At 46.0% G+C, this 23,269-nt stretch overlaps 2 protein-coding genes and 1 long non-coding RNA gene across 14 annotated transcripts in view; 2 read left to right on the top strand and 1 right to left on the bottom strand.

Moving 5' to 3' along the window:
* Positions 1-1,624: 1,624 nt before the first annotated feature.
* On the bottom strand, positions 1,625-22,749 carry EXD2 (exonuclease 3'-5' domain containing 2). Of its 12 annotated transcripts, none has more exons than XM_056344833.1 (12): positions 21,658-21,799; positions 19,482-21,571; positions 18,269-18,370; positions 17,490-17,698; positions 11,435-11,842; positions 10,252-10,508; positions 9,068-9,194; positions 7,943-8,268; positions 5,567-5,673; positions 5,206-5,341; positions 4,179-4,535; positions 1,625-3,023 (listed from the first exon to the last, which is right to left on the bottom strand). In XM_056344833.1, the coding sequence occupies exons 5-12, from the start codon at positions 11,771-11,773 to the stop codon at positions 2,807-2,809; spliced, it is 1,866 nt and encodes a 621-aa protein (XP_056200808.1). In that variant the 5' UTR covers positions 11,774-11,842; positions 17,490-17,698; positions 18,269-18,370; positions 19,482-21,571; positions 21,658-21,799; the 3' UTR covers positions 1,625-2,806. The 12 variants fall into 12 exon arrangements, with proteins under 12 accessions (XP_056200808.1, XP_056200810.1, XP_056200813.1 ...); XM_056344835.1 differs by having other exon boundaries at positions 18,269-19,658; positions 21,406-21,571; XM_056344838.1 differs by having other exon boundaries at positions 18,269-19,658; positions 21,442-21,571.
* LOC130152030 (uncharacterized) lies at positions 13,553-16,328 on the top strand. Its single transcript, XR_008822859.1, has 3 exons — positions 13,553-13,685; positions 14,385-14,510; positions 14,985-16,328. It is a non-coding gene; the product is annotated as an uncharacterized LOC130152030 (long non-coding RNA).
* DCAF5 (DDB1 and CUL4 associated factor 5) overlaps positions 22,394-23,269 on the top strand; it is a 77,438-nt gene continuing 76,562 nt past the window's right edge. The window contains exon 1 of the mRNA XM_056344828.1: positions 22,394-22,739. Coding sequence (XP_056200803.1) covers positions 22,526-22,739 — 214 coding nt within the window. The 5' untranslated portion in view covers positions 22,394-22,525. The remainder of the gene's footprint in view (positions 22,740-23,269) is intronic.

Genomic DNA, 23,269 nt, shown 5'->3' with positions numbered 1-23,269 from the left:
TGGATGTGCATGGTTTAGTGCAGGAAGGTCCCAATATAGGTCCCAATATATTTGGGGCAGCCTAGATGAGTGCTCTGGTTGAGCAAAATCTAAGTTTTTATCTTAAAAAATGCAGATCTGTAGCCATCATGACTGACCAACACAACCAGGCCAAGGACAGCACCTGAACCCACTGAGAACCTCAGAACAACAATTCAAGTATACCTGAGCAAACTTGCTATTGCTTTGCTTAGGAGTATGGTATTGCTGCCAGCACGGGCTCTTCCCCAGCTGATCTCTTACAGATAGATCAGGGAAGGCACTGGAAAGGGAAACTCAGAGGATGAGGTCCAGGTGTTACTGTAAGGAACCATGGACTCATAAGGACAGGGTGAGACACAGGGAAAAAAAAAAGAGAAAAAGCAGGCATGCCAAAAAGGAGAAAGAAGCTTCAATAGTGGTTAGTCTGGTAAAAGAACAGATTTTTACTGAATGTAACAATTAGCACTGAAGACATACAAGAAAGTTTTATCTATAGACTAGCAGAAAATTTTAAATCGTAATTATATAAAAATAATCTATTTCTGCACAATAAATATATTGCTTCCCCTCCTCCTTTCAGGTCAACTTAAAATGATGCAACTTAAGAATATCTTGAAAGCAAAGAATCTTAGTTAAAAAAGTACTTATGAAGGAAGTTTTCCTTGCAAATTTCTATTTCTGAACAACCGATTTGGACAACAACCCTACAAAATTCTTCAATGATAACACTGACTCCTTAAATTTAGAGGGCTTGTAGTCCAAATCTTGTCTCAACATCATTTTCTTGTCTCAACAAACATAAAAGACAGCAGCCCTGTGGTCAGCCCATTGGTTCCATTAAACAAGGACAGCTTTATCAGGAGTTCCTCTATCAGAACAAATGGAGAAAACCCAAAGCAGAACAAAGAAGTGAGATGAACATGCTGTATTCCTGATAGTTGAAAAGGAGTTTCTGAGCCATGCAAGGAGCTCTCACCACCCTGAACAGATGCACTAAACACAGGAGACAGCACTATCTCAACACATGCACAAAATGCTTTGGAGAGAAATAGTTACATCCAAGCTGCTGCTGTGGACAGGAGGTTCTTGCTGAGATTATAAACAGCTGTGTGAATGAGCATAGAAACAGAACATATTTGGCTAGATCAGTTTTTGTCAAGACCTGTCAGTGGTACAGGAAAGGAATAAAATTGCCCTTAGAATGAAAATGGTCTTATTTGCAGCTCTGTGATAAGTAGTATTTATCATGAATCTTTGATTCCTTGTGCTTAGGCTGCTACTGCAGCTCCTCTGGGATGGTATTAACATACCATTTCTCTGCGACTTCCACTTATCTCAGTCTCTGCTACAAACAGGTTTTTCACCCCTGGACTGTGGAATTTCATGAATTATCTGATAAAGGAGAGTTTGAGCCATGATCACAGCAGGTCCAGGATTCTGCCCAAATGTTATAACAAAATATGGGTCAACTGTGCTATATGCAGTCGTGTTAAGTACAGTGAGGGTTTCACTGAAACTTCTTTACAGAGACCTATAAAAGTTGAGCACAGCTTCATCATTCAGGAGAAGCACACTCACCTCGTGCAATCAAATTCATCAAAAGTGATTTCACAGAAAGGGGTATATATTTTTAAAAAGTTATATTTAACTAAAGTCTAGCAACAGGCAAAAACCACGAATATTTAAGAAAGTCAGACAACAACACATTTTAAAAAACAACAGTAATAATTAGCACACACTGGTTTATATTTTCAAAGCATTTTAGAAAAACGTTATTTAATTAAGCCTCACAACACCCTTGTGAGATAGTTAAGCATTATTAGTCCCATTTTAGAGACAGGGAAACAGGCATGGAGAGAGTATGACCTGCTTGCCACGACACATGTCAAATCCAGGAACAGAATATCGGATTTTTCAGTTTTCTGCCACACCTGGTGTGACCTCTTAAAAGATGTTGGTCTGTAAATTAAATTTGTCTCCTCTCATCGCTTTTAAGACACTTGACCTCATTTCAGTCTGATATGAAAAGGTACCCATCAAGAGCTATTCATAATAGACAAGTGGAATCGGGAAAGAACTTTTTTTTTTTTTTCCTCCCCTCAACAGACTGTGTGTTGCTGGAAGCTCTTTCAGAAAAGACTTGACCGACATGGGTGCTTCCATACGGCCAGAGTCAGAGTGTTACTTCTCATCAGGCACCCGCCACCAGGAAACTCACTGAGACCTGTCTGCAATGCTGATACAGCTCAGAATCTGCAAAAAAATATAAGGTTTCTTTGCCACTTCCAAACAAGGAATCTCTCCCTGGCAGGGAGTCTTCTCTGAGAACAACTCATATGCGTACAACTACACTGAAAGCAAAGACAGACTTTTATCAGGAGGTTCTCAAAGTATAGCCAAGGGTGCAGATATTTCTACACCCCTGGCTATCCTTTATATCAGAAAACCTGGAAATATTCATTTATTGTGCTCTGTAGTAAGAGAGACAGTCTGGAGGCCTCAGACATCCTGGGGGGGAGAAAATAACTCCATAGTCACTTTGAGAAGACAGGTTCCCTCAGCATATCACTCTTGCACTGAACTAGTCACTGACAAAATAGGATCAAAAATTCCAAACCACCTGAAAATTCAAGTCAATGGATTTAACTCTATAAATGTCAAATCTACTGATGCCTGTTTGCAAACCCAGGCCCAGATTTTAGTGGAAACATAGAAATAAAAACAGTCCTTCCGCCTTCAGTTACATATGTCCATTAGACACTGTCTAGAGTCCAGGAAGGTAGTTTCACGACAGCTCAATCTGAAGATCCTCCCCATACTTTCGGATCAGCTTCATGTGGTTATGGTCCACTGACCATTGCTCTGGGAGGTGCTTGGGCTGCATGCTGTCCAAGAAATGCTGCCGCCAGCGTCTCTCCAACTGCATGAGGGAGCGCAGGCCTCCTTTAGCAAAACACTGCACCACCTTCAGTCCATGTGGCATGTAGCTCTCATTGCAGATCCTGCCAGGACACAAGCAGAGTTTGTTTTCACATAAGCCCACTGTCAGCCTCTAGACCTGTCTCCAATGAACAGCAAGACGCTGAAGATACTTTCAGCTGCAGAGTTTCATTACAGATACGTGGTAAACAAACCAAGAGGGACAGTTTTAAGCTCTGCTTCGATGCCAGACTGCTTTCTGGAACAGTTACACTAGGAAGTTTCTTTGAACTGAGAAAGTGTTCTTTTATAGCAATACTAAACAGAGCTCTCAAGGTCCATTACAAGCTCCTCAGGAGACAGATCGCAAATTTCTCAAGGCAAGAACTGTATGACATCCCAGAGCCCTGATCCTGCCACTGAATTCCCTACCTGGATAGGTTCCTACTTATAACATTGGCATATTACAAACAACAGTGAGCATAACAAGGAAAAAATACTGACTTCATGCAGACAGAGACCAGATACTCATTAAGGAAAGATATCTGTGGAGGCTTTGAGAAAGAGGAGGAGAGGAGACTTCTGATACGATTGTCTTTCAGTCATCTTCCCTGATCTGTCCTTCAAAATAAGTATAAAATAGTGGAGGGGAAGATGGAGATCAAGAACAGAAGGAGATGACTGGAAAAGAAAGGGAAAGGGGATAAACAAGAGCTACAGTTCACAGACCTCCCCTCAACCCAACAGTGAAGTGGGTAAACAAAAACAAAAACACAGTAAGAAATGCAGTGTGTTTGTCTGCTTAGAGCCTTAGGATACACCACAAACAATTCTTCTTATTCTTGCTTTCTAATTAAATGTATCAAAGCACCATAAAACCAGACTCTCTAGGCTTATACAAGTGATTCATTTAAGGTTTTAGGGGCTCATTTCTCCTGTGCAGATCAACTACTAGTAGCCTCAAATTCATACAATCCTTAACTTGACACCATTATTTTAGGGAAGATGCATCAATAGCCCAAGACCAGCAACAAGTTTTGTCTTATTTTCATTAAAAAGCTTTGGGGGGTGGGGGGATTCAGCATATGTGATCCTCAACTCTGCAAATCCTGCTGGATTTTCTTTTCTTTTGCTGCAGTAATATTTACCCAAGGTACTGCATGTAGACAACTTTTTGTTGAACTTACGTGCCAACATAAATAACTAAAATGCTACATCTATTGATGGGCTTGTTATACCTGGTTTCCAGACCAGCTGCTTCCTGGAGCATCTCGGGGGTGACTGTCTCTGTGTTAAAGAAGTCCTTGATGCTTTGCAGAAGCTCTGCCCTTCGAGGGTTAGGCAGGCTGTCTGCATTCAGCAGTGCTCGGGCCCCCGAGCGCACTTGCCTGCGCAGAGGGTCCTCCAGCAAACGCACGCCTTCTTCCGAGCCGATGGGGGCACCAAACTCCTCAGCCAGCTGCTGCTTGAGATGGTTGTCATAGTAATTGGAGATGGCATGGCAGGATGTGCAGAGCAGGAGCACATCATGGGAATTGTGGTCCTTCATCTGGATGGGGAAGTGTCTTCGGTATTCGTGAGGAACAATGTTCTTCCTAGGAAGACAAAGCAGCCAGCTCATTACATTTGCCTGGAGCTGCTGCTCCTCAGTTCCTCCTCTTCCTGGTCTACAAAGGGTCAACTAATACTAAAAGTCCAGGAAAAAAAAGGTCACCAGAGTCAGGACCCTCAGGGCAGCAATAGGTTCTGCAACTTCTCTTTATTTGCAATTATTTGTGATTTATTGTGATTCATACTGTAAAAAACCCATAAAAAATAAAGCAACGCGCTATGAGAAACAGTAGCAAAGGCAAAAATCTCACCCTTTGTGACCTCATGGGCTTCAGGCTCACTGAAACCTTTCAAAAACATAAGGATTAAGTAGTGGAAGGAACAGTACAGCTATATCAGAACGGGATGCCATCAGAACAGCATGCGTTGGCTGCCCCCTGTCACGCCAACTACGCAAATACATGTTCCATACGCTTTGTTCTCTCCAAGGACCAACACCTCCTGCCTCTGCAAGGAAAGGAAAGACTGGCCTGTTCAGCGTCAAACTTAAACAGACACGTAAAACTACAGAGCATTCAAACAGTGATAGCCCATCCAGAATGTGAACAAGCGCAATGTTCATGGCCATGAACCAAACTTATGGATGCCAACTAGATGCAGACCTCAGTCCTGTTTTAAAAGATGCGTTTATCTCCTACCCACCAAACAACTCACCGGATATAGGATTCTCGCTTGCCACATACAACACACAGGTTCTCTTTGACTGTCAGATAATAATCAACTTGAGACTCAGGACGTCCTGAAGGCTCAAACCGCAGTTTCACCACAAATGGGTCTGTGCTAACTAGCTCTGAAAGGGTAAAGGCAAATAGAGAATATTCAAGGCAAATTTGTATTTGAAAGCTAAAATAACTGTGCTAAAACACAGGAGTCATCCTAGTGAATCCCCAAAAATATCTCCAATCAGAAAGAATACAAAAAAAATCATGCCCAGTTATCTAAGAAACAAGCCACACAAAAAAAAAAAAAAAAAAGAGCTGTATTTCAAATACCAACAAACAACTGGTATGCTCACCTCCAATCCCCTTGTCCAGATACCACTGAGCCTTCTTGCGATCACAAGTGCACAGGGGCTGTCCATCTGGTGCATGCAGGAAGCAGTTGTCATACAGTGGAGACTTTCTATGAAACAAGGGCAGCGTTACAGCAACCGTAACAGTATGCCAAAAAACCAGAGCTCTCTATAGGCATGTGTTCCACACTGCAGTTCATGCAGTCTCCTCCAAAACACAGCAGTGCCTCTAAACACACACTTAAGGCTTCTAAGCACACTGCACAGCCTGCTGCTAAGGGGAGCAGAACGTCCAAAAACTTACCTGGGGTTTACCAACTGACTGTAAGGTATCGCCCCCTGCCAACAGAATTGTAATGCTGAATCCCAGTTTTCAAGAGATGCCATCAATGACAACAGCATTTTCAAAAAAAAGTTACATTAGAAAACAAAAGACTACTGAAGTCAAGAAGGACAATGAGCTAAGAGTATGCTAAAAGAGCCAACTTAAAGGCAAGGCAGTTTCAAGGACCAGCTGCCTAAGCCCGTACTTTAATGTTTTATTAAGATGACTTTTCTAAAACTTAGCGTGAACGGCAATTACTTCATTCATCCAAGATAAATGGTTCAAAAAGGCTCTTGCAGCACTAGGAGCCCAAACACACGAGTCCAGGGGAGCAACAAAGTTGAGCCGAGGCCTTCTGAAACACAGGCACGTAACCCTGCCAGTGGCGAAAAGTCCTGTATGAGACCAGTCTCTGGTGTTTTGTAGCAGTGTTCGGAAGGACTCTGTTCTGCAGCAAACATTTCATTACCCTGCCAACCTCCTTTAAACTGAAAAGCAGATCAGGCTAGGCTCTGGGAGCATCTGGGAAGAACCGGCCAGGGATACAGACACGTCACAATACACTGTGGAAAAGTTTTCTTTCTTCTCTCCAGTGAGATCGTGTAAGTACTCTGCAGAGCTCTACCAGCTAAAAAGGTTGATTCACAGGCTGCATAATCTGACAAAAGGACTTCTTCTGAGGTCCATGGGGGGGAAAAACCCAACAAAACAATAATGATATAGAAGGTCTCCTTCCACTGAACATCAGCAGTTCAGCCCAATCACCAAGATAAGCTGAGTACTTCCCAACTCTAAATGAATAAACATTAAAACTGAACAGTCTTATAGAAAGGAAGAGTGGAAAATTACTTTTGAAATCACATCCAGTCTTGTTACAGACCAGAGCCACACTGCTGGAGATATTGTAAAAACTAGTGATCTATCACGAAGTCAAGCACGGTTAAAAACAGTAAATAAACAAACATGAGGAGATCTCAGTTTAGCTTGGAATTCAATTTTGTTCAACTTCTAATCCTCCCATGAGGTGCAGTCCTTCTGTTTTGTATGACACAGGCTCCAACTAATAAATAAATCTGGAGGGACTTGCTGTGTACAACACAATACTGTTAATGACTGCTAATGAAATCAGTATTATTGACTACATTAGAACATCTCTGTTGCTAATCCAATCAACTTGAAAAGGAGAAAACACACACTAAAATGTCCGGTTTTCTTTCCAAATTGTAATTACAGACAATTTTAGTTCTTACATCCAGTGATAAATCTTATTAGATTGTATCCGAACAAAACCAAACATACTAGATCTCCACATCTTCCACTGAGCTTGAAGAGACTTCTCCAATTTGTCTGAATTTAAAAACAACTGAACTCCCATTAGCAGAAGGCCATAAGAATTTAGGATTTGCTCCACAAAATGACCTGAATCCAGCAATAGCTGCCTCTGTGAGGCCAAAAGTAGTACCAGTCCCTCCTCTCTCTCCCTGGCCAACACCGAAATGCAGCATTTTGATGCTGCCACAGACTGTTCCTTCTGTGGCCTCTCACACCTCACATAATGTGTCTTACCCCTCCTAACCTTACCTTTCAGCTCTGCTCAGCACCCTGACACCTCTGTGGCCACAGTGACCGGGGCCAGCACAGTACAAACAGCAGTGCATGAGGCAGACCCTGCTGAAAGGACAAGCACTTGCCACCTTTTCCCTGGAGGAGACAGGGCACAGCTGTTTGGGCTGTAAATGCAACCCAGACAGCCAGCTGCCTCCTGCAGGGACTCTGCCCTCCAGCTAGTTCCTCCAGAGGAGAATCAAAGGCAAAAGCTGAAGATGACCCCTTAATCTGCTCATGACCTAGTACAGATCCAAGTGCTGCCTCTCTTTCAATACCACCTAGAGGTAATGAGGTAAACAGAAACAGGATCTGGCTCCCGTGACTGTTAGGTCCTGTGTTTCCTTTCCCAGCTCATGTTATCCACTTTGTTTGATGAACAGCATATGAGGCATCATTCAAGATTTTGCATCTGGGGTGCAAAGAGCAAAATGTGCTCACAGACTTACCGTGCAGAATATCCCACACCCAGAGGCTTTCTCTTTTGCCTCCGAGGATCTTTCACTTGCTGACAGCCAGAGGGCTGGCCATTCACCGATGATTTCCGAGTCTTTGTTTTCTGAGGAGAGCGTCCCTCTCCACTCTTCTCCTCTCCTGTGCTACCAATCCTTCTTCCTCTAAATGGGATATCCACAAAGGCCCGGCATTTAGCCAGTGCTTTTTCCCAAGCAGCAACAGAGTTTTCACCATCAGATATAGCAGGGAGGGTGGCAAATCCCAGCAAATGGAAAAACAGAGCCAGTGAGACTTGGGCATCCCTAGCAGCATAGAGAACCTGCAGAAAAACACAGACATCAAGATGCTGACAAACAGCAAACATCATCCCAAACATCAGCAGTCTTTAACACTTGGTACAGTAAAGCCAGAGCTGGATTTATTTCCTTTTGAGATTCACGTAAAGTTCTGGCAGTTGAGTGACACTTGCATAACATCACCACCCTCTACATAAAAGGTCAGTCAGACTTGAAATACTCATGGATGCCCCCCAGGAACTGCAAGGGACTGAAAAAAAATTCAGGTCAACCAGGCCTTAAACACCCTTCTGCCCCACCAAGTCTTCTCCAAACAATGAACAGCTCCCTTTTAACACACTGCCCACAAATATTCAGCGAGGTTATTTATCCTGTCACCCCCTCTACTGGTCACTGATTTTGTAGACATGTGCAGCATGATGGTAAAGAGTGTAATGGGGAAAACCATAAAGGTCTAAAGATGGTGAACAAGGTTTCCAAGGTGGCTCTCTAATATTGCACTGACTGCTATAGATTGGAGAAAAGAAAATAATACAAAAGGTGAGGTTTTGGGTGCACAAACACTTCCTTAATGGATTTTGCCTTCTAGACCTTTCAGGACTAAAGGAAAACAAGGGTCAAGAATCCAGGGAGAACAGCAGAAAATTATCTTCACAGAAAAGGAGGGAAACGCAGGCACAGAGCCTGAAATTAACTTCAGATCACAGTCACACATAAAGTTTTGAGGCAGAACTTGAAGAAGGCTCAGATCTCCCTTTTGTAATGCTTCTTCTCTATGAAGAAGGTTGCTTTTCCTCCCAAAATACTAAGTTGAAGACACACCTGATCTTGTGTTAGTTGTTCTGCCTCCCAGTTGCTGCAACGTACACGAGGAGACTTGTCAAGCGGATAGTTCAGGACTTTTTCAGCTAAAGACTTAAGGCTAAGGCAGTTGTGAAGTAGATCCTTCCTTCATTTTAACAAAGAAAGTGAAACAAACATATTAAAAATGAAGCTATCACCCATGCAAATTCAGATGGCCTCATACACCCTCAACCTGCCAGAACACAATGCACACGACGCATGACTCCCACTCAAACAGCACACAGCTGCCTGTCAGCTTTACAGGCCCTCTCCCTCCCCTCCACTAAAATGTTGTTTCTAGATTTAGTAATTATCTAGTGTCTGCGATATGCAAAACAGAAAAGGCTGGGAGTTAGTAACACTTAAGGCTGAAGTGTTTGGCTCTGAACTGAAGAGGTCTAACACACAGTGATGGACAGCCTGCCTCCAGGGATTCACGAGGAGCATGAGAGCCAGAAATTACCCAGGAATCCTGGCCACCAGAGACAAGTCCATCCTCAGTGCTAAAAACGCACCATCAGGTCAGCAAACCCATGCTCCACATCACTAACAACACACCCAGGCATACACACACTGTACATAAGGCATATATACACTGTACATGAAGAATATTCGTAAGTAAAATTATTTATTTTAGAAAGAATGAAGGATGAGTAAACAGTATCATAACTGTAACCTTTCAATGGAAGCATTGTTATTAAAAGAGAAAATCAGAGCTGGTTTATTTAGTAATTTTTCAAGAAATCCTGTAATTCAGCAGTTCCACTTATATGCCCCTGGTACGTTTACCCCATACTTCTACGCAGTATATTCAAACATCTGTTGATACAGTGATCACTCTCACTGTATAACATCACTGTGCCTGGACTTCTTAAAGGCCGAATCATGGTACTCAGATAAAAATCCATAAGGGTGTTGCATGAGAAGACTAACAGACACAATTAGCATATAAAATCTTCATTAAGATTTCATTTCCATTAAGACCACAAAATAGAAGCATGACATGTTCTTGGGCTGCGGCTGTCAATGCCCATCCTCTAAAACCATCACGAGAACTCCAGACCTACCTGCCTGGCACCATTCAGCATACACCAATTACTTTTAAAACATTTCCAACTTAAATGATGCCTTAAATAGAGCTGCCTCTGTCTTTAGAAACTCACCGCTGTTTCATGGCTAAATACCGGAGATCCATGCTCCCTTTGACTGGAAGACCATAATCATTAAGTAACTTGCAAGCATCTTCCCAGCATCCTACCCCAACTTTCAACACAGCACTATCTGCCATGATGTCCAACAGGGTCCTCGGGATAGTCTGTCCACTGGCAACCAGTCTGGGCAACCGAACAAGAACGCAGAGGCCACTGGAGGAAGCCATCTGCAGGAGGGATACAGGATTTGCTTTTCCCTCCACAGACACCTGAAATAAAGACAAAAATTAGAGTCTGAGTTGCAGTACTATTAGCAACACTGGAGCTGGAACAAACCGCAAGAGGCCACTGAAGACAGGAAATACCTCTCAGTTTATGCAATCAAGTATTGTTACATGTCTCTCACATTTTACTGCAAATTATGTGATCTGTTGTACAGTACTATTGTCCCCAAGCTACTTCTTGCCACACTCCTACAGGAGAAACTTTCCCCCTTTCACTTTTCCCCCTCATAGCTATCTGGTGGAAGAAATCAGACACCATTTCTTAATCCACATCAGCACAAAGCCACCCACTACATAAATGTTTATGGCAAACACACTGTTTAACTGTGGATTATACTATCGACTGCAGGGTAAATACTTTTTCACCCAATATAATGGCAAAGCTAGGCTCTACAAATGACGCAAAGCCTGTTTTGAGAGTTCACACAGGCAAATGTCCACACAAGTGGATGAGGAACTTTGCTTTCTGTTAGTCCCAGTGAGTTACATCTACAGATCAGTATTATCCTCCTTTTTGGATTTATTATTCTCAAGCAATGGTTTCTGACATACGTAGCTGGATTTAAAACCGTGTAAACCTAAACTACTTCCAGTAAATCACATTTAAACAGAAATTATACAAAACACATAATGCTATAATAAGCCACACAGTTACCACTATATTTAGTATCAACGATTTATCACAGTTCAGTAAACAAATATAACTAGTGAATGCAAAACTTAAGTCAGCACACTTAAACGTGAGAACAATCAAAACTAGCAGCCACTTCACTGCTGTGTGACAGATAATCACACAGGCAGTTTCAAGAGTCAGTCCTGCTGTATCCATTTAAGCAAAGGAATCATTCCACCCTCAATGATTTTCGATTGCAATTTGCAATCCAAAGGAGATGTGCTTCTTGATCACTCACCCATTCACAATCCATTCCGAGCACTGGCCACTTCTCCAGCTCCTTCTTCAGCAAAGGTTCAACACAATCCCACTCCTCCTGCTCTGAAACTATCACTATGTCTGCACCAAGGGTCCTCTCTAGCCAGGAGAAAGTGGGAGATCTGAATAAGGAAAGCACCTCCTTATCCTCTGCCTTAATCAGTTTCTCATCTCCCGAGTTTACAACTGCTTCCTCTTGCTGACTACTACAGCATGCTTTTCCTTTCCGACGCTGGGTTGCTTTCCATAAAACCAGGCCCCCTACTGCAACACCCAGCAGGGTCGCCAAAGTAATCGTCACTGCAGTTTGCTTGGGCATTTTTTTTATTCCCCTTTTCCCCTCTTCACTTCACCCATTCAAAACATCATTGTAGGATTTTATCATGGCCTGCAAAGAAAAATGAGAGAGGTGGAAATTAAAGACAACTTAATGAAACATATTTAGAGGCATTAAATACACCCACTGGTATCATAACAAGGTTCTAGCCACACAACTCGCCATCCTGACAGAAAAAGGACTGGGTCCCACTTTGATAGATTGGGGGTCGGGGGACAGACTGCTGCGGTGGTGGACTGGGCAGTAAGAGGAGACAGAATGCTGCTGTCGATCACATCACCAAAAATGTTAAGGGGAATCCACCGATTTATACTGGTGCAAGCAGACGCTTACACAAACTCTGATATTCCAAAAATAAGCTAGTCAGGGCTATTATCAACATCTTTTATCTCAGTTTGGAGCCAGGTCAACCTAAACAAGGCCAAGACAAAATTACCGCAGAACAAGCATGTCTGTTCATGCATTAGTAAGTAATAGGCATTGCCCATTACATTCACATCTGTACTATGGTCAAATGGCTCTTCAGGCATTGAAAAGCCCCAAAGAAACAGCATCTACTTGTAACATAGCTTTCCCTCTATCATACCAAAGCTCGGGTCCCCCTCCAGTAAACTGAAATCAACCCTTACCCCCACCTCCCCAGCCCACCGCGTTATTTTTTAAGGTCTGCTCTTATGGCTTTTCGGCACAAGCAGAAGCTGTAGCATCGGTGCTACTACAGCCCTGCGCAACCGTTAACAGCACTGAGAGTATGGGCACGGCCTCCGGCCTGGGCGCTTGTGCGGTCACCGTTAACACTCCCACTTTTGAAGTGAGCGAGAAAACCGAGAGCCCGGAGGGCGCTGCGGCCTCTCCTCCATCCAGCAGCCGTCGCCCTCCGGGAGCCGGGATGCCGGTGCAGGCTGCGGTCTCAGGCAGCCCGCGTGTGGGATCCCCCGCCCCGGCCCGGCAGGAGGCTACGACCGGACACATCGGCCCCTGCCCCGCCGCAGTGCGGGGCCGCCCGCCGGCCCGAGCAGGCCCAGCCCGCCCGCCGTGGGGGAGGCGTGCGGGCCGCGGGGGACAGGCCGGGGTCGGGCCGGGCCGCCGCTGGCGCCCCCGCAGGGAGCAACGAGCGCTCCTCCGGGCCGCGGCTCCCCTTAGCGGCAGGGGGCAGGCGCTGCCCGTTGTCGGCGTGCTCGGGCCTTCACCGGGAAGAGGCCCGGGTGCCGGCCCCGCGGGGAGCGCGCAGGCGGGAAGAGCCGAGGGCCCGGCCGGGGAGGCCGCCGACCACTCCGGCCTGCGCAGCCGGGGCACCTGCCGTCCTGGCCCGCGCCGGGATGCGCCCAGCAGCCTCCCCGCTTCCCCCCCCCGGGCCTCGCCGCGCCGCCGCTCGGCCTACAGGCGCCCCGCCGGGGCACCCACCTGCCCGCCCGCTACCTGCGTCTCCGCAGAACGGCCGTCTCCGGCGGCTGGAACCCCCCGTAGGGTAGTCGCCGCGCACACCGGGAGGCTTAGAGTGGCGGACGCTTCCTCTTTCCCGGCGGTGCGAGCGGGCGGTGGGTGCCGCCATGTTGTACGGCAGCCGGCGGCTGAGGCGGGGGCGCGGCGGCTGTGGGTCCGGCCCGGCCTGCGGCAGAGGGCCCCGCCGGGGCCCCGCGCTGCATCCTCGACGGGAGGCGTGTGCTGCCGCCTGTGCCGCTCGGGGCCGCCGGTCGCGCCCGCGGAGCGCCTGTGTGGCTGCTTGGTCGCTCCCGGGCCGGCAGGACGCGGCCGGGGCCCCGGCACGGTGCTCGGGGCGGCGGCCCGGAGACGGGCGGAGCCGGCGGGGTTACGGTGGCCGCGTCCGAGTCCCTGAACGGGCCTTCAGCCAGCGGGTGCCGCCTCACAAATAATACCGTGATGTCAAATGTTGGTACGGACACTGGAAAGCGAGCTCTGTTCAGAAGATATCCGGGGCGGGGGGAGAGGCCCGCTGCTGGCGGGGCGGGGGGGGGGGGGCCCGGCCCGCCGGCAGCACCGGGCTGGGAGCAGCCGCCCCGCCCCGGGAAGCCGCGGCAGGCGGACGGGCAGAGCGGGGACCGGCGGCGGCCCTCGGCACTGGGGAACGCGGCGGGAGCCGGGGAACAGGGGCAAGGGAGGGTAACGAACAAAGGCATCCCGGAAAATGACAAACAAAGCGTAGCTACCTCCAAAGTAGCAAACTGGAAGAAAACAGAGGGAAAAATCAAGTGAAAAGGGTTAAAGAGTTTAACAGGAATAATTATGACAAAGCTCGGGTCCGTGGGAAAAGTATGGATGTGAGAACCGTGATGCCACAACGCACGGATGAGTACACAGCCAGCTGCCATGCCGGGGGTCATCACCCCAAGTCTTGAGACAAAGATTGTCAAAAAGCAAACAAGTTTGCAGCCCTATTTCCATTGCAAGTTAAAGAGATCTGCACACCCGATTTCTCCCCATATTTCCCATTTTTTGTGCTGTTAGAATCCCAGGTAGCTGCATCTGTTTGAAGGAGACACTGAAACCATGGGAAGTGTTGCTTTAAATCGCTTTGACAATTTGACAGTCAGTGTCAAATGTCATTTTAACTTTGCCATCTTGTAATCATCAGGCTAGGAAGATCTCCCTGGGAGAGACTCAGCACTTAGCAGACAGATTGTCCAAGGGGTGCAACAAAGCAGCTAATGGCTGTCATCAGGGAAAAACTATACAGAAGCAGTATTTTTTCTGTCTGCAGGTAAATGCTTGCTTTTTCCACCCACCCCCCGACCTCCCATTTTTTTTGTAACTCAGGAATGAGTTAGGCACCAATTGATAGCAAACAGGGAGCACAGCTGGTTGCCAGAAGACCACTCCTCTGAGCAAGTAAGGCCCCTCTTCTCTACCAGGCCATTAAAACTCGAGCAGCTGCTTGGTCCAAGGACCTGGTCTAAGACAGGATGGTACGATCATGTCAAATCTTACTGGTGGTGGGGTCACATCAGGAAAGTTTTGTTTTCCATTAACTTGTGTCTGTATTTTGGACGTACAAATGCTTTATACCTGGGAGTTACAGCAGTATAAGTCATCTTTCTGCAAAGACCCTTGATCTTGCTCTACAGCGAAGACATTTTTATCCATTTTTATATTCATCCACTGGGGGTTACAAAGCACTGCAATCACCCACTGCAGTAACTCACACATCTTGTCTCTGGTTCATTCCCCTCTACAGGGAAGGTCTGCACCTCCCCTACAGACACAACCCGGGCACAGCTTCTCCATCCATCCCCTATGATCCGATGTGCCAGGCAGAGCTGACCAGCTGAAAAGGAGGTCACAAAACAGGAGCCAGCACTGCTCCAAAACACATCACATGACTCATGCTCAGGAAAAAAGTGCATCACGTGCATACTCAGGAAAAAAGAGCTGGAGGGGTTTGGCTGTAACTGAGTTCCCAGTCAGATGGACAAGTTGTCCCTCCTCCTCTCCCTCCCTCTTCCCTTCACCACCCCCCACGCCCCAATGTATAATGCTTTGTTCTACATAGTCATTGTAATCTAGCATAAACCTGGATGGCCACTGGGAAGGGTAGTCCCACACTTCCTGTTCAACCTGATCAACTGCTCACTCCCTGCTCCCTTGCTCCAGCACTTCTGTAATGACAGCGTCAGATAATCAGGGAAATGATCCAGCTGTAAACTAATGCAAGGAAAAAAGTTAACATCTGGGGACATAACAGACATTTCAAGGCCCAACTAACTGGAAGGAGACCAAAGAAGCTGACATGGCTGGGCTCCAGGATCCAGCCGCCCTGTTACAAGGCAGGCAAAACATTCCTAAGAGAACTCTTACCCGAGCTCAAGATGAGCTCAGAATAGCGACCACAAAGTTTGTTTGTGGCTGGACCCATTTGTAATAAACTGGCATCCATCCAGAAATCTTAAAACAGGCCAGTTTTTCCTTTTACAAATTGTTTAGTTTAGTTTTGAGGTAATAGCAGCTTAAATGTAAAGTTACAAAAGAGGAACACAATAAAATACCCCAGAATTTATTACATGGTGAAAGTCTCACAGAGAAGATGCTACATAATGGAACCCCCAAGTCTAACTTTTCTACAGTAACAGGATCGTATCCTTGGCTGTATTTGAAGCCTTTATTTTTCATGGCATCACCGACATAAACAGTCCTGTAAACAACAAGTCTCTCTAACAGCTTGTCTTACTACCTACATAGCCATTTATTCAAGTATAAAGGTTAAATTAAAAATAAATGAAAGCAACTGATGCATGAGTGCACTCTGGCAAAAAAACAAGTTCCCAAAGACGGATGGGGACATTGCTGAAGATGAGAAGGTAACCAAGTGAATAAACACCAACTGCTGTCTTAGCCTTACTTATGAGAAATCTGTTGCAGCAGGTAACTGGAAGCCTTTACATGGTAAACAGTAAGGTTTACTTCTTTCTTTCTGTCTTTGTAGCCCGATCAGAGATCTCTGCAGAGGTCTCTGTCAAAAGACTCATTTTTAGCCTGATTTCCTAAGGAAAAAAGGCTTATGCAATTACAGTGTCTGTTGGTATTTCTGCCTGTGGGTCCCCTTTCTTCCCCCCTTTCCTTGCCAAAAGAGCATGTTTAAGCCATTGCCCAATTCCGTCTAAATTTGTACAAAGGTAACTTCTGTGAAATGCAAAGCCAAATCGATGAAACATCCTCATAAAGCTGTCACTGATAAAATGGCAAGCATGTGCAGACACTGCTCAATATACATATAAGAATCCACACAGCAGTGCCACATCAGGACAAGTCCACAGGAAACCAGGCTTCACTTGTTCTGCTGATCACAGGAAAAAAGATTATTATTATAATCACATTAGCTCATCCTTTGACAGGGAGAAGACTAGGCTAAATGACTCAGTGTTCAAAGAAAAATCAGTGATCGCAGAATATCAAAGGAAAGAGGCTCCAGTGAAGATTTAAATTGCTGTTAGCAGACAATGAGCAGAGAGCTGTGTGTAGTCCCCACTAGCTCATTAACAACACTCTATTCGGGGCCCCATCCCAAGCTACAGAAGAAAACCAAACTCACATTTCAACTCCTAATGTGATTTATCTCCCTTGTATCCATGCTAGTAACCCCATGACTGCATATTCAAACAAGTCATTCTGAGCAGGGTTTGTTTTAACAGGGCTGGTACCGGGGAGGCAGTAGGACCGCTTCTTTCATCAAAAAGTCAGAATGAGATCAGTTTCAATCAACTGTGAAGCCACATCCTAAAGGTGGAGCTTCACGCTGCAATGGGGTGGACAGAAGGTTTAGGTCCTGTTGAAAAGGCAGTTCTGCTTCCCCCTTCTACCTGTAGGCATTCTTCTACAAACACTGGTGCCAGTTTGATTCAAGGAATTAGGCAAGCAGAAAGCTAGCACAGCAAAAAATGCAGTTTTCTTCTGGTTTAACTCCTTGAATCAGCCCACCATAAAGCCAGATCTCAGTGAAACTACATCCTCAGCCAAAGAATGAATCAGCAGTAATGCACTGCAGGGATCTGCCAGTTTGCAGGTTTTACAAAGAATCTGAAAAAACTCTCAGAGGTGCGAGCTGCCAGATTGATCCCATGAGGATGAGCTGTATTAACATTGATCATCATCAACATATTTCTTCATTACTTGCCAACTTTCATTGCTCATGTAGTAATAGAGAGGAATTTCACAATTCCATTTCTTGAAGAGCTGCTTAACTTACCCCAGTGGTTCAGCTCCAGAAGACACACTAAGTTGGCCTCACAGTTCATGGCTACTAAGAAGGTGACATACCCCACCTCGCAAAACTGCACTCTTGGCTGGGTGCTCCTGACTAGCCTGTACTGATTTTGGCATTCATTGGGACACTTTCAGGAGCCAAAGGAACTCAGTAGAACAGCAGACATGCAGGTCCAGTGAGCAGCAGCATCACTACAAAGAAAGGAACAGAACACTTAGCCATGAAAAACAAAGCCACTTTCAGTGGCCATAAGTCATTAGATTGGTTCAGCAGCATGTTAAAGCTACACCTTTAGCTGAACAGCCCCAAGGGGAGATGTTTGAGAGATCAATGCTTATTCTTCCCACCTTTCTGGTTCATGAGATTAGTAAGTAAAAGGAGAAAGCCCAGAAGCCATCTAACTTCCACTATACAGAGTAAATTCCACAAGCAAAATTATTTTTAAAAAATTGTTTGGCTAAAATATGCCATAGTCTTCTTGGTTTGCCCTCCTTTTGTTTCTATTTCCCCTCAAAAATAATAAAAAAAATGTATAAACAAACATAAGAATAAAAGCCTTGACTCAGCCCCACTTTCCTAATAACTATGACCTCTCTGCAACCCCCATCCCCAACTCACTCCACAGACATCTAACTACCAGTGTCAAGACTTCATTTCCACTCTGGGTTAACCAAAGCCATTCAAAGGTTCAACAGAGCTCAAAAAAAAATTATTTAAACCTGACCTGATACAATCAACCATGCTTCACTTAAGATTTTTACCTCTTTAAGCCCTCCTTCCAAGTGCTCTTTGACAGACTCTCAGAGGACTGTATCCTTGGTCTTCTCCTTTTATCCTCCCACATTATCTCTGATTTATCTCATCTGAAATACAAATACAACTAAGATCTCTCTGCAGATGATTTACAGACCTGCTCCTCTTCCCAGAGCTATCTCCCTCTATCTAAACTCAAATCATAGCCTTTTTTCTCCTTTCTTTGGATGACTAGCAGGAAGATAAACCTCAGTAGAGGTAGAACATGGTTCTTCCTCTTCTCTGAAAGTCCTCCTATTATCTTTGTGCATATCTGTAGATAACATCACGAGTCTACCTGTCACTCACGCTTGTACGTCAACTTAGCTCTGACTGAAACCTCTTTGTAGATCCTAGCACCAAGGGTACATCTAAATTTTAGACTTCTTCTAGATGGCATCTCTAAGACAAAGTCCTTTGATCCATCCATGCAACTAAGACCCTTGTTTAGGTCTCTTGCTTCCATACCTAGGCTGGCCCAATACCTCTCCCTTCCGCATTAACCAGCACAGCTCATAACACAACAGCCATCAACTGCTGTAAATGCTGTAAATCCAACAATAAAGCTGACTGCAGGCCTCCTATTAATAATCAAATACACCACAGCCATCAAATGGAAACCACTAATGCAATTTAACCAATTCTGCCAATTCAAATTTGTTCAGAAAAAACACTGAAGGGATAATTTTGTACCAGCAGATATTAAAACCAGATCAGGTATTGTCAGTCCTTCCAGAAGCTGAACAAAAACTCTGCAGCATGGGCAGAAGCTAATGTGAGAGCAATGTGACACCATGGTCATACCTGATCCAAATCAATTTAGTACTGCTGGGAGACTGGGCCATGCACAGCCCTGGAATTAGCAACACTGAAACCGCAACCCAAGATTGTTTATGTAGACCATTACCCTGACCACATCTCTTTTCTGAAGCATTCTGCTAGTTCCTTCTTCTGTATTGCATCAAACATTATTTACTCATCTTCATTTCCAAAAGCATCTACAGAAAGTCACCACCCTGTTATCTCCCATTTCCTTTATAGTCGACTCCTCCTCTCTATTGCCCACTTGTTGAAATTCCAATCAAAACATTTTTTGTGCTTTATTTCATCCTGCTTTTGAGGCATGGAGGAGACTATAAACATCCTACAGAATTAAGCTGCTCAAGCAGTGCATAAACACACCCTGAGTTACTCTGCCCATTGAGTCTGGCCAGGCTCAATCCAGTTTGGTCTGTGAAATTCAAAGAGTCTCAGTACAGCATCCATGAGATAACATGTCCAACAGAAGAGTAACTTGACAAAGTCAAATCTGTTTGACAAAGTACCGTCCATACTTCCATTCCAAGCTGTGGAAAGTTCCTATTAAAGTAGAAAACGATGCTTCATTGACGCTACTTCAGCATGACTCAGGCTAACAGTGTATGTGTTTTGAAGAGATTACAGCACTCTGGCATTACTAACACAGCAACATGTTATTTTCAAAGGAAGATGTTAAGAGTATAGGTCATGATAATTTCCTTAAGTGTTATATTCAAAATTAATTCAAACAAAGGAAAGCAAAAAGAATGCTTACCAATGCTTTTTTTTTTAACCTATATGGTCATATGAGATAATACGGCATTTAGCAATTGGCAGTCTTTATTATTTTTCTTTCAAATTCTGACAACATGAAACCTTCTGACTGCTTATAAATGTGATTAAAAACCCTTCAGTTCAATCTTTCCTGAAAATCTAGCACTGGAGGTTTAGGGAATAATATTATTTTATTTGTCCAGTAAGTACACAGCTTTCCTAGAGACCAGATCCAGAAGATGGGGAAAAAGCACCAGAGATTTTATTCTGTCACATTTCAAACGGAAGGCTTCTACACCTATTTATCTCAATACAGAAATGAAAGATATCCAACCTGAACAATACTTTAGGAAAGAGGAAAAAACGAACCACATATGACAAAAGCAACAGCTGCAGCGTTCAAGGCCAGGTTGTCTAGTGGAAGGTGTCCCTGCCCATGGCAGGGGGGGGTGGAACTAAATGGTCTTTAAGGTTCCTTCCAACCCAAACCATTCTACAATTCCATGATTCCATAATGTATTTCTGGAAGGCTCTCAAATCATATGGTGATGTGATCTGTATGAAAATTATGAGGAGAGAAAGGAATACAAACTAGTGGAGTCAGTTTAGAATCTATAGGTAGAAAAATGTAATGACACCTATGTTAAGGATTCAGAAATGAGCAACAGTTTCTGATATAATTTTAATGGTGCAGAATTTCATGGCATGCAAGCAAAAGAGATATAAAATATTATTTTATACCACTGCAACTCACCTGTGGCTGAAGCTAAAGTTATAAACACAAATCATGACAGACAGGGTCTTTGCCTCTCTATACCAATGCCTCCTAGACATGTTACATAGCAATAGCTGGCTATCAACAACTGTAACTAGAAAAACAAAATCTTCATACAGCTCAGATGCAGAAGCAACTAACTGTTCGTTTTCACTTCAATATTAAAATTATTAATTATCATTCTAACAGAAAACAGTTAACAAAACGTGTCCGGATATTCCTCTCAAATTATTATTATACCTGTAATTAAGTACTGATATTTATACCTATTGATATCATATATAGGTTTTTTATATATATAAAAAGTTGACACGTAAGAAATGTTCTATGCTTTTTATAAATTTTCTTACTTCTTTTTTTCTGAAAAGTTTGCCATTTTCTTTTGTTATATGTTAAAAGTAAGGCTATAGTGTTGTCAACCAAAAAGCATGGTTTATAGGATTTCACATTCTTTCTATAACCTTAACCAAGAAGAATCCCAAAGTACTTAACTGACTTGCTATAATGAAATAATTTCAATTTCTATTGAAACGCTGTGAGTGGAACATGGCAACAGTCTACCAGTACTCAGTGATGTTGTGATACCACAGTTTATGTCAGAAAGGGTTTTTTGTTTGTTTCTTTTAAAGCCTGGAGCCTGGCAGGTGCAGTTACACACAAAGGTGGCCAGGACTGTCAGGCTAATTCCTCACCTTCTGAAAACGGTAGGTGCCCTAGGCACTGCCAGCAGTTCACCTGTGTCTGTGGGGAAATACAGACCTGGAAGTTCCGAGCTGCAGGCGCAGGACGGCTCACCTCGTGTGCGGGGGGGATGTGGTCGGACAGCGCAAGGCAGGACTGCAGGCCGTGCTACAGAGGTGCTCCCCTCGGACAACGCTCCGGTTGTCTTACGTGGCGCCAGGTGTTACACGTGAGGGACAGGGTCCTGTGAAAGACAGAAGATCTTTTTCCCCACCAACACATAGGTTAGGGTGTTGTAAAACGGTGAAGGACCAAGCAGATCAGTTTCACCTGTCCAGCCAACTGCTTTTTGGGGTTTTGTTGATACTGAAGGGTAAGAAGAAAATTCTTCTGCATTTCCAACAGTCTTTTGGGGCCGCAGGAGAGGTCCGCTTAACTGAGAAGGGGCAACCCTCCTACTTTCAGTGTTGCTCAGGTAGGAGCAGGAGAGAGCAAGCAATAAAACCTCAGAGAGTGCCATAAAAACTATCTTAAAGAGAAAAAAACCCAACAAAACTCTACAGACATAATTTTTGGAAATCCCGCAGAAATCACTCAGCACTTAAGGCGGACAAACTCCGCTGCAAACCACACGAACTTGGGGGACTTTTTCCCCTCACCCTCCCCGCGGCGGCCGGGCGGGCCCGGCGGGGCAGCCCAGGGCGGGCCGGCGGCGGCTCCCGGCAGGGCCCTTCACCTCCATCGGGGACGGCTCCCGGCCGCGGCACCACCTGCCCGGCCGGCCGTCGCCACCTCGCAGCCGGCGGCGGGCGGCAGCGAGCCCCTCAGGCGGGCCGGGCCGGGCCGGCCTCAGGCAGCGCGGCGCGGCCGCCAGCAGCGGCGGCGGGCACCGTCAGCCCGCCCGCCCGCCGGTCCTCGGAGCGGCCAGTTTACCCGTCCCCCCGCACCGTTCAGGAGCGAGTTAGAAAGCGGCGGTGGCGCCACACTAGAGCCGGGCCGGGAGGCGCGGGCTGCAGCTGAGGATCAGCTGCTGAGGGGAGCGGGGAGGAGCCAGCGGGATCAGGAAGCGGCGGAGTGTCTAACACCTCTCTGCCATGGCTGGCTAAAGAAAAATCATCATAACCATAACAAGGGGGGAAGCGGGGGAGGGGAGGCGGCGGCGGGGGAAGGAGCGGCGGGGAGCGGCGCAGGCGGCAGCATGAAGAGGAGAGGCGGCCGGGGGGGCAGCATGCGGTCGGTGGTGGGGTTCCTGTCCCAGCGGGGCTTGGAGGGGGACCCCCTGCTCACCCACGACTTCCAGCGGAGACGCCTGCGGGGCTGCAGGAACCTCTACAAGAAGGACCTCCTGGGCCACTTCGGCTGTGTCAATGCCATTGAATTCTCCAACAATGGAGGCCAGTGGCTGGTCTCAGGTAAAGCGAATGCTCCCCGTCCCTCGTCCCCTCCCGCCGCCCCCTCCCCAGAAAGCATCTTCCTCCTCCTCCTCCTCCTCCTCGGCCGCCTCCCCCGCGGCCCGGGGGGAGGGGAGCCGCGGCGGCGCTCGGAGTCGTTTCTCAAACCCACCGGTGCCCGGGAATAATGTTTCCCAAGTACAGATCTAAAATGGTTGACAGGTTTTAAATTCTATTATTGGGGGGGGAGCCCTGGACAAAGTTTTTACGAGAGTGTTTCCCGGGCGCTGGCGGTGGAAGCTAGGGGTGCCCCTTTATTTGATGGCTTGCGTGTTTTGCCCCTTAAGAGGGGATTTTATTTTTTTGGGGGGGGGACGACGACAGAGGGGACACAGCCCCGCGCGTGCATTGTGGGTGACATTTGTCACCGCCGTGCCCGGGCCGCCTCGCCGGGGGGCGGGCGGGCGCAGCGGGCGCTGCCGGGGGACGGGCGGGCGGCGGGCCGGAGTTTGGCCGGGGGGGCTGTGGTCGCGCTCGGTTTCGGGTGGGGA

The sequence above is a fragment of the Falco biarmicus genome, chromosome 7, assembly GCF_023638135.1.
Source record: "Falco biarmicus isolate bFalBia1 chromosome 7, bFalBia1.pri, whole genome shotgun sequence".
Classification (NCBI taxonomy): domain Eukaryota; kingdom Metazoa; phylum Chordata; class Aves; order Falconiformes; family Falconidae; genus Falco; species Falco biarmicus.
The sequence above is the reverse complement of the archived record's forward strand: the minus strand, read 5'-3'. Positions and strand labels throughout refer to the sequence as shown.